This window comes from Danio rerio, chromosome 24 (genome assembly GCF_049306965.1).
Source record: "Danio rerio strain Tuebingen ecotype United States chromosome 24, GRCz12tu, whole genome shotgun sequence".
Classification (NCBI taxonomy): Eukaryota; Metazoa; Chordata; class Actinopteri; order Cypriniformes; family Danionidae; genus Danio; species Danio rerio.
In genome coordinates, this window is record NC_133199.1 from 2,995,437 (window position 1) to 3,016,393 (window position 20,957).

Genomic DNA, 20,957 nt, shown 5'->3' on the forward strand with positions numbered 1-20,957 from the left:
TCAGTTTCCTTGTTTATTGGGACACAATAAAGCTGAATGATTTGTGTTATTTGTCTTATGGTGATAGCAGCAATGAAGTTATACTGCAAACATCTTTGTTAGGGAAAGATGCTTGTATTTTAGATTATATACACAAGTACATTACGTTACATTCAGTTTTGTTGGAAAAAAAGAGGAATGTTTAAGCACCATTCGTGGTGGTACACTGATGCATTTATGTGGCACATCGATGTGTAACCGGCAGGAAAAAAAATACAATTATTAAAGTGTAGCTATTACAGATAATGGAGAATTCTAGATGATTGTCTGTGTGGTTGTAGAAGAAATTAAGCACATATAATGACATATTTTGGTTAGGTTGTGTGTACAATCATAATGTGAACATTCTGTCATATTTCAGCTGAAAATCTTTTTGTTTTTGCATTGCAACATTATTTTCATGACAAATGAAAGTGAAAATGATGCAAAATAAGAGCTTGTGTGGTTAAATGTCATGAAAAAAATGTCAAAAAGTAATATTGCATAATCTGAAGTGAATCTGTCATAATGGACAAATGGTTGTCAATAAACAGTAGCATTTGGCATATTATACATTACATTTCAGAGAGATAAGCATTAGTAATTTCTCTCATGTCTGAGTAAGAGCAACGATCAACTGAAAATTGATTTCTTTGATGTTGCGTTTGCATATGTGAGACTATTCAGCATTGATATTTTAACCGGTATCAGTCGTGTATCATAAAAAAATTTGTTATGACAAACAGCCAAACTAACACAAAAGTTGCCTTCATTAGTAGATCTTTACGGTAATGGCGAAACCTGAAATGGATTATGGGTAATGTAGTTCAGCTTGCAGAAGTAGTTCATGCCTCCTCTGCAGTGTAAATGCGGTACATCAAGGTGACGATTACAGCAGCCACCGCAGGTATCAACCAGTTTGACCACCAGCTGAAACAAGAAACCACAGGCAAGCGACAGAACAAAGCGTTTAGCAATTAGCTTGAATTATTAATTAGACACTTGCCTCAGAAACACAATGGAAAGTTCGAAATGAAAACAAGGGGAACTCGTTTGATGAAGAAAATGGTGTTGGATTTCTTATAGGTACAATTGAAGTCAGAATTATGAATATGATCCATGTAAAATTTGCATTACTTTTCAAATATTTCTCAAGTGATGTTGAACAGAGCAAGGACTATTTTCACAGTATTTTCTTCAATCAGGGTTTCTGCAGGATTCAAAAAGTCAAATTTAGGACTTCAAGACGCTTTTAAGACCATTATGAATAAATTGTAAAGTATACAGGGCTAAACACTAAGGATTTATTATAATGGCCCAACTTGGGGTAATGGAATTCATTTTGCTTGCCACAAAATTTTTTTTTATTTCTTAACAACATATTTTATTGTCAAAAAAAGAAACTAGTTGTATACACTTCTTTTTCAGCAATGTTTCTTTTTTTTGATGACAAGCTTAACATTGTGTAAGGTATTATTATTATTACTATTTCTGTTTTTTTTTTTTTACAAAGACCATGCAGTTTAACATTGTCTCAGTTTAAAGCAGACGATGCTCCACATAGGAATGGGACGATAATCGTTTTCAAGGTATACAGTGGTCAAGGTTTTAAAACTGGCACAATTTTCTGTAATACTGTTCCTAAGGTATGTGTAAAATTTTCTATTTACATTTTTTAATTTGTATTTTAAGACAACAGTATCTCCAGCCGAAAAAAAAATATCCAAAGATGCCGTTTTAAATATAATTGAATTGAATTAGTTAGCCTGACATGTTTACTGTTCCAAACTATTATAAATCTTTCAAAAAATGAAATATATTGTGTTCAATAGGAGGGGAAAAAAGTGTTTGTTTTTTACCCAGACATTTAAAAGGAATATATTTTAGAACAGTAATTACAATACCGTGATATTTTATCCAAGGTTATCATACAGTCAGAATCTTATACCAGCACATGCCTACCGCCACATACAGGCTCCTAGCCAATAGGTAATTTGCAGCCATAGTCACTGGTTTGGCTTTTAATACAATAAAACTGTACAAATATCTTTATCATATACATATAAAAAAATACATTACCAAAAAAAAAAAAAAATAACAGTAAAATAATATAAAAAGCAAAACTGCATGACAATCAGTTTTCACAAACCTGATTTAGTTTCAACCACTTTACTTTTTTTTTTACACTCTTTTTATTTTATTTATTAAAAAAATTACATGAATAATCAAAAATATATATTTGTTGGCTTTTTGTCCAAAAGGATTGAGAATAACTCCTGCTCAACCTTAAAAGTGTCATGCCGATTTATAAATATTATGTCCACTCCACCTTACTTCTGTAAATAGGTTTAGTATAAATGGATGATTATGTAAATTATGTACTGCTCTGTTGTCATCATATGAACTTGTGTAATGCGATTTTAGTTTTCTTTTCCCGATTACAGAATTTAATTTAGAGAATTTGCAATAAAAATGTCTAACCACTGCTGTAAATTGCATCTCTTTGCAATACATAAATGTAAATATATACATACATCTTTATTTAGATGGATTGTTGGTGTATCAATGGGTGTCGGCCTGATCGGGTAGCTTTACTTGGAAAGTTTAAAATAATAATAATAATAAGGCCTAAAACACAATATTTCCGTGAATTTAATACTTTTTAAGGCCTACAATTTTGTTTTTGAATTTTAAGACATTTTAAGACCACACAGACACCCTGTATAATATAGCTTTTCTTTTAGAGAAGTGTTATTTCTTTTAGTTTGTCTAGAATGAAAGCAGTTTATATATATATATATATATACACACACACACACACACACACACATATATATATATAGTTTAAGGTCAATGTTTTTTTTCTTGTCTACAGAACAAACCACTGTTGTCCAATAACTTACCTAATTGTCTTAACTTGCCTAATTACCCTAGTTACGTCTTTAAATGTCACTTTAAGCTGAATACTAATATCTTCTAAAATAAATAATAAACTATTAAGTACTGTCATCAAAGCAAAGACAAAATAAATTAGTTATAAAAAACTAGTTAATAAAAATATAATATTTAAAAATGTGTTAAAAATCTCTCTATTGAACAGCACTTAGGAAATTTTTTTTTTTAAGTATTTAAATTTCGCAAGAGGGGTAATAATATTTGACTTCAACTGTACCTGAAAACCTTGTCTGCAATAATAGCTTATTACATTTTGCCATAAATATGAGCTTACCTTGTTGTTTCCTGTACTGTTGTTACAAGGGATTCCTGTTGAGCAGAAAAGCAAATGCAAGTTTAGATGGAATCAAATGTTGAATAGAAGTATGGAAAAAGATTGTTTGAGAAATGATTTACATACTGGTGGTTTGGCAATCTTGTCTCTGTCATCCTGAGAAAAAGACAAATGAGGAGAGGTGTGAAAAACATTATACAGCTCTTTAATTTTTCACATTTAATTGTTCAAAGCATAATTAAGTAGTATTTCTTATAGAGCACACTAGTGTTTTTGTCTCATTGAGATAGCATTATAATTGTAATTGTTATTTTTTCCATTTTCAAATTCATTTAAAAAGTTTAGTTGTTAGGCTTTCTAATTATTTTGTAATTATTAATGTAGTATATATTTCTATTGTCTTTGTAAATATTTACATTGTTTTCTGTAAAGTTAGTTATCAAATAATGTTACAGCTTTTGTTTAAGCTGTGAAATATTATGATTGACAAATTATATACATTTTAATTAAATAAAAAATTCATGCTAGAAGCAGCAAAAAAGATTTTAGTTCAGGAATAGTCTAAAAACCAAAAATAAAAAACAACATTTTACAATGTAATTTAATTGTATTAGCTCAAAGCTGATTATTCTGTATAATTACTCCAGCCTTCGGTCTCCCGTGATCTTCATTTAAATATGATAATTTGATGCTCAAAACACATTTGTGATTTCTTTTTTTTTTTTTTTTGACGACTAGAAATTGTATGATAAAAAAATACAAAACAACTGGTTATCTATATACTTTAACACATATTCGAGATTATTATTATTATTTATATGTAATTATCATTCATTGTATCTTATCTGTACATATGTTTAATTGTGCATTTTCTGCTGCCTATAATACACAAAAATAATAAAATGTTTTCCCAGTTCAGTTCTGAAAGCAGCACAACCTGCTCAACTCCTGTCTGACAGTGAATCCTACAGCAGTACAGCCCCTCCAGGAGGAATAAAAATGGATTTCAGGTTATTGATAGTATCTAAAGCCCCTGTAGGTCTCAGAAAACATCTCAGATTTCATGATATGGCTGCTAACAAACATGTCTGATGCTGTGCATGATGGGCAAAAATCCTTTTTTTAGATCTTCCCAAGCAGATTTATCAAAAGTATGGGACAGTTTTCGTTATTTTGGGTGGACTACTAACCGCATAGGTTAACAATGGAATCTCCTGGTGTGTGATGATGACCCCCAAAATGAGACTATAAATCACCAGCGAATTAATGACTTTTCATGCCAGGGATGACTGACAATGACTTATTTGATTTTAAATTAGCAAAAGATTTCCTGCTGACAAAATGGGTGGTTTGAAGAATAGCTGTGAAGTATTAAACTCAAGTATTTGAAACTAAAATTAACATCTTATCAAATATTACTCTTTCTGAATATGCCGGACTGATTTTAGCTATATAAATTATTGTTAAATTGAATAATATTTTAGTGAGGCATCTTCTGTAATTGACAATACAAAAGTTAAGATTTGCTTAATATTAATTTTCAAAATGTTTTTTTCTACTTAAAATTGTTTTAGTTAAAGATATTCATAATAAGACATTAATCTTTTAGTATGTTTCATTTTTAACTTTTAGAAAGAGCAATATTTTGGTATTTTTATGCTGTTTTTAAATTTATTGCTTTTTTGTATTTTTATTATTTTTATTTATTAATTTATTATTTCGTAGTTTTTTTATTTCCCATTTTCATTATGTAAGTTTGAATTTGTTTGTGTTTTAAACATTTACATGAATATATTTTATTGGTAATTCTACGTCAATCTATCAAAGTATGTCAGACTACCTAAAATATACTTAAAATAACATAAGTTTCACATGTTTATATTGATGGCTTTAGTTAAAGTTAACCCTAATGAGACATTAATATTTTAGTCGTTTTTTATCTTTTAGAAATAGCAATATTTTGCTATGTGCGGTATTGTATTTTTCTAAAAAAAAATAAAAATAATAAATAATAATAAAAAAAAACTTTACACCACTGATTAACTATACTACTGTGTTCTGGTCATCTTACTGGGTGCACTTCTCCTATGAGCATAGAACTGGCCATCTCGCGTGCATCTGTCGAGTGTCCGACATCCTCAAAACTCTCGGTGGCATCTCCACCCGCCTGCTCCCGCAGCACCTCCTCTCCCCCTGGGTGCTGTGAACACCAGAGCAAACGTCACATCACATCATCATCTTAATCAATCTCAGAAACTAATCTGTGCTTATTTATAACTCTGATTGCTCTTTGAAAATAGTTGCCTAGGAAATTATCAGCTCATATGTTAGTGTTATCAGTGTACTGAGTCATGCATGACTAAAATATCTCAGCATTTTTAGACCCAGCAAGATTAAAATAACTTGTTAATGTAAAGTTGGCTTTATATTCAAACATTCAGACTTTCTCCTTAATGATATAATTTAAGAAAAGTATTCATTGCTAATTCTAAGCACTGAAATTGTACAACATTGTTCAGCTAATTACACATTGCTAACGTTGTTCTAAAGTCATGCATGTTATTTCAGTCTGAATATTAAAATTACCATGGTAAACAGCATAGTAAGCTGTCACTGAACGAATGTGTGAATATAAACCAACTTTACCTCAATAAATAACTGGACTAGTTAGTTCTCTAGATCTAGATAATATGGAAAGAGTTGAAATGATGGTTATCTGCCGAATTGCTGCAGCAAGATAGTGTGTGATGCAACTGAAGCTTCCCTATACATAATACACAAAATTAACCGTTTATGATTTTATACTTGTATTTTGGCATGGTTGCTGCCAATTTCACATTGGTTTGCAGCTTTTTTAGCAATACTTAACGTCGAATCTCAAGTCCACCTTAAGGGCACACTAAGCAAAGGTCAATCCATTTAATTCTCGCTAACCTTTGAACTTTGGAGTTTTTCAATGCATTAAATTATAACTCTGTGCATTAAATTAAACGAGTTTGTAACAATTCATTAACAGTTACATAATACCGATTCAACTGTTGTTTACACAATGAAACACATACACGTAATGCAGCCCTTACACAATACCAAAATGAAAATGTTAGCAGCAAATCTGAAAATGTATGTCTGTTTTAAAAACTCACCTCCTCGAGAAACTTTGTAACGTCGTACACTTTATTATGAATTATTATCCATGTGCTTTTGAAAGAGTTCCGTTCTTCTACCTCTGACAAACGATAATATTTTACACCATTTCCGTCTGTACCGTTGTTTGCCATTGGTTTGATTAAATGTGTTTTTTGTTCGAATGGTTACAGAAGATCTCCAAAGTTCCCTGCGAATCGATCCCTTCACGTAACTTACTTACACACTGGACCTTCTTTCAATTGTATTTCCCAACTGGCCAGGCAACGCCCATTCCGCTCTAAGCGAAGTGTGATTGGACGGCGTCGTGCTTGAGTCGCCCAGCGTGTCTGTTTTGATTGGACGAAAGGATGTCAATCATGTCATTGGGCCATGGGTTTTGCCGAAGCCCACGAAGAAGTTCACGAAAGTTCACGAGACTGCAGTTCTCACGCAATACGGAAGCGTCGCCGTTTATCACTATTTCAGTTAAATCCGTTAGTCACTATTATTTTAATTGCCCTAAAGTCGTTGTTTGTTGGTTTTGTTTTACACTTTCTGTCAGATAAGCGTGTTTTTACTTTAAACACCGTCACTCAAGCTTTCCCTCAAGCTTGCCGCGCTTTTCTTTTAACGTTACGTTACCTCAGAAATTAAATAAACTCAAACTGAGGTAAATCTTTCTCTTTCTTTCTTTCTTTCTTTCTTTCTTTCTTGGAATTTAATTGTGTTTTTGACATTTTTGTTTGCTTTGTAGATGAATTTCTATGTTGTATTATTTGTATTTACGTTTAGTTAATACTTATATTAATATATCAAGTAAGTTATGTCAGGAAATAAATTACTTTATTTTTTTTCTTTCTTTCAGATAATAAGTCAACGTATTTTACTTCTAAGTATTGTCTAAAATAATTAATAACGACAGAATCTGAGCATGTCTATTATAATTTTAAATTTGGACCAAAATAGTCTCTAATTAAACAATAATAGTTCACTTTGGTCACAGATCAATGACTGCTAATTAACCCTGAGTTTTTTCCTTTCAGAATGAGTGGAAGTGGGGCACAGTCTTTGTTCAGCCTCGATCTTCCGGACCTAAGGAATTTATGTTGTGTAAATCTGTTCTTCCCAAATAGTCATGATGAAGGAGAGCTGAGAAACAAACAAGTGAAAACCTGCAGGTGATTAGAGAAATATGATGATATTAAATATTAACGTACATCTGTCAAGAAGTGTAGCCTACGGTTTAAAGATTCTTCTTCTACATGTAAATTGTTATATTTTTATCTTTAAGTTGTGATTAAATGTTCAAATTGCTTTTATGTATTGTTGTTAGACTCTCATATTTTCAGACTTTAAAATGTATAGCTGGTAAAGTTAATAAATAATCATACTTACTTAATCACAATTTGGTATTTTCTTGACATTTTACTCTTTAAACCCCCTAACACACAAACTCCATACCTCCTATGATAATATGTTGGTTATATTAGGTTTTACACTTGGTCACAATAGCAACATGTGGAAAACAGTCAGAATTGCATTAAATTCCATTGTTTTTAATCAAGTAAATTTTATACCAGTCACAATTGTGATGTTTAGCATATTTCCAGTATGAATGTAAAAACTGATCTGGTCATGTGACAAGAAGTGTGACAGCATATAATGCACTAAAGACACATGGATTCTGTCTTTTTAAGAGCCGGTGAACTGAATGATCCACATGGTTTGTTTTCTGTGATCCGCATCAGTCACAGTTATTACACATTTACACCCACTGACTTAAACTGACACCCACTGAAAGTTACTTTCTTTTTATCTTTCAGGGAGCTGATTCTCATGCAGTCAGACATTGTTGCCTCACCTGTGTTGGGCCATTATGGGGGCATTTCTGTTATAATGACTGTAAGTATATAGAGTATTCCTTTCAATACTTATTTGTTTATTGTAGTAAATATAATACAAAAAGGTAGACTATATTATTCAAAATTTAAGTTTAAAAAATAATTTTAAAGTTTTTTTTTATTCATTAAAATGTTCAGCCAGTTTTTAGTGATCTTGCAATAATGTCAAAAGCACAGTACTTTCAGTTCTTATATATGTAAAAAGGCCTAAATACATGCAAGACCATTCCAATATTTTGCTGTCCAACTAGCATGTCTGGTTCCTCTTCGTGTAAACTCGTAAACAAACATCTGCGATCGGTTCATCAGATTGGCAAGTACCAATCAGATCATAAAAATGCGATTATCAGTCGATACCCATCTCCGGCCAATCGATCAGAGCATCCCTAATATATACCAATACCACCTCCACCTTTTGACAAAAATCATCCAGGCAATTAATATTATAGACAGACAGACAGACCGTCATACAGACAGACAGATTAGTTCCTATAACCTACTTTCTGCCTGAATCTCAAGAACAGGCTTCCCAACTTCTGTGACACACTTAAAATTTATAGTTTGTAATGGATAACTTCTATGCACTGGGATGAAGCAGCACATGATATCACAAGATATATAACAGCTTATATATAACAACTTAGCTAATTAAAAATACCCCTACATACAGGTGAAGACATAATTATTCTATTATTATTGTAGATCAACTCTGAGAGCTCTCTCATTCCCTATAGACAGCAAGGGATTAGAGATGTTCCAGTCCAGAAAAGGAACTTAAAGCATGGTCAAAACATACCGTGTGACTTCAGTGGTTCAACTGTGATCATAAAAAGCCTCCAAAACACTTGTGGGCCAAAAAAATCTAATGATATAAGTTTGTTAGCATAAATCTTTTCTTCCCATCAGATCAGGGTGTGGGACGACACGATGGCTCAGTGGTTAGCTCTGATCCCTCAAAGCTAGAAGGTGGCTGGTTCGAGCCCAGGCTGGGTCAGTTGGCATTTCTGAGTTTGCATGTTCTTCCTGTGTTGGCGTGGGTTTCCTCCAGGTGCTCCAGTTTGCTCAACAGTCCAAATGGTATAGGTGAATTGAAGAAACTAAATTGGCCGTAGTGTATGTGTGTCAATGAGTGTGTATGGATGTTTCCCAGTACTGGGTTGGAGCAGGAAGGGCGCCCGCTGTGTAAAACATATGCTGCACAAGTTGGCAGTTCATTTCACTGTGAGGACCCCTGAAGAATAAAGCGACTAAGCCAAAAGAAAGTAAATGAATGAGATCAGGGTGCACAATGTATTGCTATTAGAGCAGTGCAACAAGCAGCATTGTAATGCCCATAGTAAATGTGCATCCTTGGTCTGATGCTGGAGTTTTTCGGTGCACCAAATTGTTCTTGGAGCTTTAAGAGTTTAACCACTGGACCACACATGGACTGTTTTGACAATGTTTTTGGTTCCTTTTTTGGACATTGAACATCTCCCTTGCTGTTTATGGAGGGTGAGAGAGCTCTCAGACATCATCTGAAATATGTTAATTTGTGTTTTGAAGATGAACAATAGTCTCAGGGTGTTGAAATGATATGAGGGAAAGTAATAAATGACAGGATTTAAATGTTTGGGTGAACTAACCCTTTAGTCATTAGTGGAACATTTTATCAAATCAAACTGCATGTAGCATGTTTGCAATAAATTGCAATGTGATTGACTTTAATGAGGATTTAAATTAATGCCAAAATGTATTTAAAAATCTTCCTTGACAGATGGATCTTTTGATTTATACCTCATATCCTGTCATTACTTAATACTTCTTACTTATTCAATATCCCTCCCTGTTCGTGATAATGTTCATTACCTTGCGTGCATTTGCACCAGTCAGTGAGGTTTGTGTTGTTGCATATGCGTGACTTTTTCATTTGTGGCTGCACGTATGTGTGTGCGTGTCGGCACTGCTCCTGCTAAGGCACATCTCGTGCGAAGCAAAATATTTGAGGCACATTCCACACACTCACACACACTCTGTCATCTCCTTTCCTGTGCTGAACTAAAGCCAATTAAATCAGCACTTCACACAGTGTGTCAAAAGCAGCTAACAAGATGTCCATGATAACCCTGTGCCTGTGATTTGATTTTTTACAAATGTTGTGAATGTGTTGTCAGACTTTCAGTGGGCACACTGGTGAATAATTGACCATGTTGTGCTTATATAACTTCCATGGCTTTTGTACTAGCCAAAAGAGAAAAAGCAGCATGAACTTCATTGAAAAGCCGAATGTTCTGAATGAACTTCTTCTTTCAAGTTCATGATCACTAACATTGTGCCTTGTCTGATGTAGCGTGAATGTCATATTTTTTTCTGTCCTCACTCTTTTTTTTCACTGTACTTTTATCTTAGACTGCACTTCACAAGACAGGTTTCATCCAGGCCTTTGCAGAGAAACATGGTCTACAGGTCAGTTTATAAAGTTGCTTCTGTCAATATAGTATAATATAGACAACAACATATTTCATATCAAATAAGGATTAGCTCAAAAGTAATCCAAATGCAATCCAAAAGTAGTATAAAAACATTACCACATATATATATATATATATATATATATATATATATATATATATATATATATATATATATATATATATATATATATATATATATATATATATATATTTGCTTGATCAAACCACTTAATTAAAATGAGCTGAAACAACACAATTATTGATATTTCATTGGGACAACTTTATTTTTCATGTTTAATCCACATAAATTTGTTAAAAGTGGTAAAATAACTTAAACGATTTGTGTTGGGTCAACATGAATTAATTGTGTGGAACCCTACATTTTTTACAATGTATGTGTATTTTAAGAAATTATATTACTACAATAATCAAACACATTTTCCAGTAGTGTGTGAAGTAATGCAGCCTTTATTTTAGTCTCATAATCTCTTTTTTTTGCCCCTTAGTTGTGCCCTCCTCAGAGAGTATTTCCTGCCATTCTGCAGAACTGTTTGTCTTACACTGTGACAACTAAACTGGCCCCTAAATGGAACAAAGCTGGCCAATATCTTATAGCAGGTGAGAATCCAAACCTAAAGGGGTCCTATTATGCAAAAAACTTTTATACTTTCATATGTGGCAGCCTCTAATGGTAAAAAATAATTATAATCACACTTGATAAAAACAGTCTGCAGAAATTCTTTTGACATTCGCCTTTTGTACGTGTTATCAGACGAGGAAACCCCGCCTATTAGTGACCATCTCTCCCATATTACCATAGACAGCCCCTGAGTGAGAAGCAGCCGTCAGCTATTAGAGTTTTGAATCTGCTGCGTAGCTCCACCCTCTTTTGAAAAGATCACAATCTCATTTAAATTTAAAGAGACAGTCACTAAAATGGCACAATTTGGATCAAAGACTAAATGCGGCAGTTTCAAAGAATTGTAAAGCATTATTTGTGTTGTATTTTGAGCTGCAATTTCACATACACACTCATCAGAGACGTTTACTTCTTGTACAAAAGGAGCATAATTGTCCATTTTAACTAAAATGCCTAAAACATTTCAATGTGATTGTAGTAGTTTGAGCAATTTTATGCAAATGTCAAGTTTTCACAAAAATAGAGAAACCATTTCTACATTTTTTGTGCGTAAGCAAGTATTTTAAAGTACTTTAAAATGCTAAATAATGTCTCTGTCTGTGTTTTCAAACTCTTACTGTATATTTGATTTACCAAAGTCACACAAGTGGCAATTTCACATCTGTAACATCCATAACAGAAAAGTGTCACATCCATAACGAAGCTTTCCCCTCTTGTCAGCTAAATTAAAATCAATCATTTTTGTTTTATAGAGAGCCGGCTCTTATCCTTTCGTTAACATTATTTCTTTTGGGTTGTGCAGTTTGATTCACATAATTTCTACAAAGTATGTTGTCTACTGTAAACTTGCAGACAATTTTGGTCACCCATAACACATGTTTATTTTCTTCATTTAAAACATAAAAAATGTTTACTGATTGATATTTTTCTGATCCCATAACTCTGTGGTTAGGTGCTTTGAAAAATATTAACAGTTGTTTCAATATAATGTTAATATACACTTTCTCTGTGAATTTATGTTTTGAATTTTTATTGCAAATGTTACATTCATAATGCTGGAATTGCTTGTTTACAAAATTTACAAGCTGAATTTATCCTGTGTGGATTCATTACAAAAAATACCATTACAGCTTACTCAACTAATAATGATTCTGCACATTAAAGACAAGACAGTCATTTAGTAGTGTAGGGTAAAGTGAGGGTAAAGTACACTCTGGGACTGATTTGGCTGCTTTGTAATCTTAACTCACCTTCAGCCTTATTTCTAGTGTAAGCATGATAATTTATGCTGTCTAATAGACTGAGTGATCTCATTAACTGAGCTAATATTTTTATTTCCTCGACTCAAGGTGAGCATGTGGAAGTGTAGGTCAGTTCAACTAATAGCTGAAATATTTTAGCATTAAAGTTGTATCTAATTACCACTGTGCCAGGTCAATACATCATAATTAAATTGGTGATATTTAATCTGGGAAGTATGTGTGATGCTTCTAATCAAGAGTCAGTTAGCATGGCATTCACTCATTTCTCATCCAATAATTAGTTTGTATTAATTATTTCATTTATAAGGTTATACCACGTCTTTACTCTACATTTTCAGGTTAACACTGATAGATGTTTATACCAGCATGTTCCTGCTATGAGCTGCTCACTTTCTGTCACTAAAGATTTGTCAAATTACATTCATTCAAAGATGACAGAAAATTGACTTGTGGTTTCTGTCTTGCAGCAAAACACTAGGATGGTTGCATTTTAGACAATACAGGGAATGGCAAATGAGTGTCATAAGTCCTGAATGCCAGAGTTGGGTTGTAATGGATTATTTGTACTCTGGATTATGTACTCAGATGCAAAAATCAAGTACTTCTTATTAGAGTAAACAACTTCTTAAAAATACTCATAATCAGACTTCATTTACTTTACACTTTATGCTGTCTTCAAAGTCCTCGTATTAAATGCATTGGGATAAATGTAGATGTAGCCTGAGTTAAAATCTGTCCACGATAAAATAATTAGGCAGTTTGATGGCCTTGTGTTGAAGGCTGTGCCTTGAAAATGTGTGTGATGCTGTCCTTGAGCAGTTATTGGTGGCTTACACTAAAGTCTTTCTAAAAGCAAAGCAGAGAGAATGCACTATAATTAAATCTTTGTTTATGATTATGCATGGGTTTTAAAACACATCTTCAAAAATGCTAGTTTTTAATGGATTACATGGTCATCTCAATGCGGTTAGTTACATAAATAATAGTGACTTTTTTTCTATTTTCCCAGGAAAAGATTTCCTCAGTGACACTGGAAAACTGAATGCAGTTGGTAAGTGGGAGGCGCCTGTATACTTTGGCATGTGATCCTGCCATTTGTGTTTACATTGTGTTTTTTTTTTCTTAATTGATAGCAGGGAGTGACCAAGGTGGTTGAGAAACTATGACTGAAAAAATGTGTAGTATTGTTTTGCTATTCTAACTGTTGGTTCTGAATAATGTACTCCTTAAACTTTATCCCACATTCGTTTGTGCTTTTCTGAGTCATGCAAGATGATGACACTGGTGTTTTCTCATTCTCACAGACTCACACTCTTATATATTCATTTACAGTGCTTGAGATGAATATCACTGAGACTCAACTGTGTGGCAATGTGGAAGTCAAGACGGTCAGACTTCCTCCAGCCGAAGTAAGATATGATATATGAACCAATTTAGTGCCACTGTCAAGCATTAAACCTTTGCCACAATTCATGCCCTATGCTTTAGTCACTTATCTACCTTTTATTAACGTGATTGTGCTGAATGTGTAGGAGAAGGAGCTTTTTTTTTACATTGTTTGTAGCTGTTTGGATCAATAGCTTGTCAATGCTTTTGTAGATGACATTACAACAATCTGATACTGAAATTCAATTATTTCGAATTAATTCATTCTTTATATTCATTACAAATCTATTATAAACATAAATGTAATGTAAATGTTTTATTATACACTTATGTACATAAATATCAGATGAAGTGAGTCATACTTTTTTTACTTTAATGTTTGGTATGTCAAATTTTACAGCAATTACATTAGGATGTCTCTCTTCTATAGTACAGTATATTTTCTGGAAACACTAATGTTCTGCCCTCTTCAACTAAAGCCAAATACTTGTCTTTGAATCAAGGAATGTTTGTGTGAACAAACAACTGAAACCTTTTAAATATGCCAAGTGTTCTAATAATTAGGCCACAACTGTATATTTATTAACAAACATGCATAAATCTTATGTCTGTTATAAAAAAAAAATGGACTCATCGAATTATACAGGGATAACAATATATTTAAATATGACTATAAAAATATTCAAAAATTTGAATTTAAAAATACATTTAAAACAACATAATATATTTAATTTATTTTTTAATATAAATGTAATGTAAATCTTATTTAAATGATTTAATTTAAATTTTATTTACAAATTTACAAACGCAGTGGCACAGTGGGTAGTGCTGTCACCACACAGCAAGAAGGTCACTGGTTCAAGCCTCTGTTGAGTCAGTAGGCATTTCTGTGTGGAGTTTGCGTGTTCTCCAGGTGTTCATGTGGGTTTCCCCCACAGTCCAAACAGGGGAAGGAAAATGAAGGAATGAATGTCTTAAGTATATTCAAAACAAATATATACATTTTTAAACAAGACGTTTCTACACATGCAGTATATATACTATAAACATACTACATACTATAAATCACACATTTGCATAAAAGCAATTAGTAGGTTAAAATTTTTATTTAACGTGGCTGTTTTAATATTGCATTATTGAAAGAATAATTTACAGAAATAAAACCAGTTATACAAAGTAATACAGTTTTTATGGATTGCATTATTTTTAGCTTTTATATTTGAGATACTCTTCTGTTTTCTGCCAGATCCAGGATTTTGATTTTCCTGCTCCTGTGGTGATAAACTTCCTCCACACTAAAGAAGCTGTGCTGCATACAGTCATGCCAAATAGCTGGTGCCACATTCTGCCTAGGTTTGTGTGTATGTGTGTGCATGTGCAGTTAGAATACTTTATATGGTGCAGTTACTTTCTAAAGCTTTACTGCTGGGCGTCATGAGGGAGAAAATCCTTGTCATAATCTCCTTTGTTCTCAGTGTTAGTGATTCAGAAATAAATCGATACTTTTACTCCTTTGTTTTGTATGTATGTGTGAACAGTATGAAGAAAGGCCAAATCATCAGCATCAGTCGTAGGATTCCAGAGGAAAGCCCGTTCCAATCTTACCTAGACATTCAGAAGCACTGGAGCAATATGGTAAACACTAACATCAAACAATTTAGACACATATTCCTATTGAAGTATTCAGTGATGCTCTTGGTTCAGTATGTACAGTTGAAGTCAGAATTATTAGCCCCCCTGTTTATTTTTTCCACAAGTTCTGTTTAACGGAGAGAAGTTTTTTTTCAACAAATTTCTAAACATAATAGTTTTAATAACTCATCTCCAATGACTGATTTATTTTATTTTTGCCATATTGACAGTAAATAATATTTGACAAGATATTTTTCAAGACACTTTTATACAGCTTAAAATGACATTTAAAGGCTTAACTAGATTAATTCGGCTGGTTAGGGCAATTAGGCGAGTTATTGTATAACAATGGTTTCTATTGGGGAAAAAATAGCTTAAAGGGGCAAATAATTTTGTCCCTAATTTTCTTTTCTTTTCTTTTTTTATTGAAAACATTGAAAAAATATTATCAGACATACTGTGAAAATTTCCCCGCTCTGGTAAACATCATTTGGGAAATATTTAAACAAGAAAAAAAATTCAAAGGGGGGCTAATAATTCTGACTTCAACTATGTTAGAAACCAAATGATTCTTTGTGGTTATTTGTAAAATAAATATAAAATAAAGAGCCCAAAGTATGTGAAATATTGGACCCTATTAAACACTTGGCACAATAAGTGAAGCAAGTATTTTTGCTGGCCTGGCACAGGTATAATTTTTGGCAATATGTTTAAATCACAAATGCATTTGCAGCCATTTGTGTGCCGGTCTAAAAAGTAGATGTGTTTAAGGGATTGTTCACCAAAAAAATGAGTTTTTTCATTCTAATAAACTTAAAAGAAGATTAGTTGATAGTTTGATGAAAGCTGAAGCATTGACTTCAAAAATATTTGATTTTCCTACTATGGTTACAGGTTTTCAACTTTCTTCAAAATATCTTATTTTTGTGTTTAACTGAAGAAAAATTTTTTATAAAAGTTTGGAAACACTCGAGGCCGAGTAAATAATGAGTCAATTTTAATGACATTTTTGGGTGAACTATTCTGCGTTGGTGTATTGTGGGTGGCCTGGTGCAAGGCTATATTGAGAGATATACCAAAACATTTTCAGTTTCAAATTCAGTGCTTTCAATCTGACATAATATTATATTATGGAAACATAGAATTATAGAGTTATCTTAGAACAAATAAGCTTTTCATACATGCTTAATATGCAAGAAAAAAACTCAATGGTTCTCATAAATGCTGTAAACGAATAATGATTTGATCCTTTTTTGTACTTTTTGAAACATCATTTTCTGGGTGAACAGACATAAAAAGGAAGGGAAAGATTATCTTAGCTTTAATGAAACTCCCTTGATTTGTTTTATGATGATTCTGGAAAACGAATTAATTTGGGGGTAGCGTTGTCACCCCACAGCAAGAAGGTCGCTGGTTCAAAGCCTTGACTGGGTCAGGTGGCATTTCTCCCCATGTTGGTGTGGGTTTCCTCCTAAGTCCAAACACATGCGGTATAGGTGAATTGGGTAAGCTACAGTAAATTGTCCGTAGTGTATGTGTGTGGATGTTTCCCAGTACTGGGTTGCAGCTGGAAGGGCATCCACTATGTAAAACTGGAAATATATATTGGAAAAGTTTAACGGTTCATTCCGCTGTGGCGACCCCTGATGAATAAAGGGACAAAAAGAAAATGAATGAATCAATAATTAATTTGAAGCAACATAAAAGTGAGAAAATGATAACTGAATTTTGTCAGTATTATGACTAATGTCAGTATAACAATGCGGTTGAGTGACATATTCTCTGGTTAACCACCAAATACATCATAATACATAAACAAGTCATTTAAAATAATCTTTCGCTGTGTTAGTACATTAAAGAAAACAGTTTGCAGATGGTTTCAGTACTGTATGTTTTTTATAATTATTCACAGGTCTGTGCATTTTGGCAGTAAAATGTATTTTTGTTTATGCTATAGATTATTGTGACGGAAAGTCCTGCTCTCTCCTGACACTCTGTTGGTGCGTGTGTGCTTGTAGATATAGTCATATTTGCATGTACATGTGTTTGAGCACTCTGATCCACTTCTGTTTGGATAAGAGTTCACAGTGTAACCTTTGATCACAAACAGAATCGGTCAAAAGGCTTGGCTTTATAAAACACAATCTGTATGTGCGAGCATGCACGATGTTTTATTTTTATTGTATAGACAGCATCTGTTCAAACCAAACCTAAATGGAAATCTGATATATAGCCTTATATCAAAATATATGCACTGTTTTGACATATATGTTTACACGTATTACATATATTTTATATGTGTAAAATCCAAACATAAACTTGTATATCATATACTTGTATGCACTTTTCATATATCGGATTTCTATGATGGATATCACTTCAAATATTTAATTTGAAAGAATCCATTTGTCTACAAATATACACTATAACACAGACTAACATGAAAAAAAGTCCACTGTCACCTAAAGTCATTAATTGCCTTAATGTTCTTGTCTTTCTGTGATTGATTAATGCCAGTTTCTTTCTCTTGGTTTAGTATGGATATCAGCTTCCCTCAGTAGGTGAAGAGGACGTGATTTACTGCAGTGTGTACTTTAAACCAATAGGTGACAAGCTCTTCACGTATCCTTCAGTAAAGCCAGGTGATCAGTTACCTGTGAGTAAGGAATCCATCCACTCAATCATCCAATGCAAACACACTAGGTTTATACCAAAAACACCAATGCTGTAATATGCTTAAACCGATATGTGCTGTTTTTATATTTACAGCTATCATTATTAAAGGCTAGGAAAAAATAAATATTTTATCAGACATAAAATTTAGTGCCAGATTACAAATCTAGGTTTGTATTTGACTGATATTCATACAACATAAGAATGACACCTAGTGGACATGAGGCAGACAGGTACATCGGCTGCTGAAAATGATTAATGAGTGTGTTTGAGGCTGTTCTGACTGTTCAACTAGCATTCTGTTCACTACACACTGGGCTGTATAAACTAAACCTGCATGTACATTGCCCGTTAAAAATTTGGGGTCAGTAGGATTATTAAATGTTTTAAAATAAGCTTCACCTACTTACCAAGGCTGCATTTATTTAATCAAAAAATACTGTACAAATTGTACATTTGTGAAATGTTATTGTACTATAAAATAACTGTTCAAAAGTAGATTATAATTTCATTTAGTAATTTATTCTAGTGATTCAAACGATGAATTTTCCGCTTCATTACTCCAGTCTTCAAAGTCACATGATCCTTCAGAAGTCAATCTAATTTTATTTTTAATAATAATAATAATAATTATTATTATTATTATTATTATTATTAACAGTAATAATAATAATAATAATTAGTAGTTTTTAAAGAATTTAAAAACATCTGTGTGGTATTTTGTGCTGAAACTTCACACACATACTTCAGAAAAATCAGAGACTTATTTTACATCTTGAACAAAGGTGCATTATAGGCCCTCTTTAAACTCTGTTGAAAATATATCTTCTTTATTTTAAAAACAAAAAAATAAATCCAAACTTTGTCGACATTAAAAACAACCCTGCATATTATATACAGTATGCATACTCTATAATCAGAAAATACAAGTAAAAGCTTCCATTGTGTTTCTTCCCAGTATGCAGATTCAACTCTTTTACCAAACATAACCTCTGTTTTAACATTTGACTTAGTTCTGTGATGGATTAAATGAATACCCTTACACCACACACTGCAGGAGCAACTATAAACATTCATTCATTCATTTTCTTTTCGGCTTAGTCCCATTTTCAATCAGGGGTCACCACAGCGGAATGAACTGCCAACTTTACTCATATTTATTGTCATGTTTATTTTCGTGTTGTCACTTGTCACTTTATGTAAATTGTAAGCTTCTGTGGTCAAAACGAATTCCTTGTGTGTGTAAAGCACACTTGGCAATAAAACCGATTCTGATTCTTATTCAGCATGTTTTACGCAGCGGATGCCCTTTCCAGCTGCAACCCAACACTGGGAAACACCCACACACTCTTGCATTTACACACATACACTACGGCCAATTTAGCTTATTCAATTCACCTGAACCACTTGTCTTTGGACTGTGGGGGAAACCGGAGCAGCCGGAGGAAACTCATGCCATCACAGGGAGAACATGCATCTATAAACACTACATTATTATTATTATTATTTTTTAAAATAGTGGCATGTTTGCCACATTGTAGCTTTATAACCACTTGTTTTGGAAACTAATTTTTATTTTCTTGGCAGTGTCCTTGACTTCTTGTTCAGATATCCACTGTCCTGTATTCGCACTCAGCCAATACAGTGTTTTCCTAGAGTCGACCTGCAGGGGGTGCTGAGAACCTTTATATCAGATCTGCAGGCTGAACTGAAGAGCGTGTGTGGTTTTCCAGTGCAGATGACCTGTAAGACTTGCTTTTACAACAGTGAACTGAACAGACCAGTTGCTCAGGTACTACACACACACACACACACACACACACACACACACACACACACACACACACACACACACGTGTGCATGGACACAAACATTCTGTCGCTCTGAGACTGGGTTTACTGTTCTGCTGACAACAATAAAGAAAGCATCAATTGGGTTTGACATCAAGTGCTGCATTCTGCTGCTTAGTATTACTGCTGACATTGTATAATGCATTATGACTATGCTCATCTGCAACACATATGCAACTGGTTGTGTTTCTTTATGGATGATACAAAGCTGCTGAGGTACATGTGTTGTACAGATTTTACATCCAAAATAAGTGGATTATGCAGACAGCAGAAATCCCTTCTTAAATGAAATTAGAAACATGGTTTGTGATTCTTTAGGGAAGCCACATAGTGTTGTGTCATTAATATTTTTAGGTTATTTTGCTAATTTTCATACCTTTGTCATCATCTTTCAAATTATTTAATTTAAGCATTTATTGCTGTCAGATTATTAAAACGGCATGTCCCTGCTACAATTTTGGATTTATTTTTACATTTTAATAATCAGTTAAAAATATCCTTATTAATATCTTATTTAATATAGCTGCTTCTAAGGCTGATTTTAATGCATTTGTCACATCAGTTAAAATGCTCATTCACTTTTAGAATATATAACGGAGCAATTTCATATTTGAGTTAAAACAAAAATCCACAGCAACACATTTGGAGTTCATTAAGTTTAGTGTTTTGTTATGGTGAATAAATCAATCTAATGAATTGTGTTCCTTGTTGCAGACAGTTAATATGCTCATTAGTTATTTCACGTAAAAGCAATTCCATATTATATAAATATAAATTAACATTTTA

At 33.0% G+C, this 20,957-nt stretch overlaps 2 protein-coding genes across 12 annotated transcripts in view; one reads left to right on the forward strand and one right to left on the reverse strand.

The window, feature by feature from the left end:
• On the reverse strand, positions 1-6,580 carry cyb5a (cytochrome b5 type A (microsomal)). Its single transcript, NM_213135.2, is given in 5 exon segments — positions 1-948; positions 3,248-3,282; positions 3,374-3,403; positions 5,319-5,447; positions 6,391-6,580. Coding segments are annotated over 5 exon segments (414 nt in total). The 5' UTR covers positions 6,526-6,580; the 3' UTR covers positions 1-863.
• A 228-nt stretch (positions 6,581-6,808) lies between these two features.
• Positions 6,809-20,957, forward strand: part of si:ch211-152c8.2 — a 105,484-nt gene continuing 91,335 nt past the window's right edge. For all 11 annotated transcript variants that reach the window (XR_012399655.1, XR_012399657.1, XR_012399658.1 and 8 more), the window contains exons 1-11: positions 6,809-7,043; positions 7,417-7,551; positions 8,197-8,275; positions 10,663-10,719; positions 11,234-11,345; positions 13,639-13,680; positions 13,962-14,038; positions 15,262-15,368; positions 15,554-15,650; positions 18,184-18,269; positions 19,929-20,112. Coding sequence is in view for 6 of the 11 variants with exons in the window: in XM_073941377.1 (XP_073797478.1) it covers positions 7,418-7,551; positions 8,197-8,275; positions 10,663-10,719; positions 11,234-11,345; positions 13,639-13,680; positions 13,962-14,038; positions 15,262-15,368; positions 15,554-15,650; positions 18,184-18,269; positions 19,929-20,112 (975 nt within the window). In the remaining 5 variants the exon portion in view is untranslated. The remainder of the gene's footprint in view (positions 7,044-7,416; positions 7,552-8,196; positions 8,276-10,662; positions 10,720-11,233; positions 11,346-13,638; positions 13,681-13,961; positions 14,039-15,261; positions 15,369-15,553; positions 15,651-18,183; positions 18,270-19,928; positions 20,113-20,957) is intronic.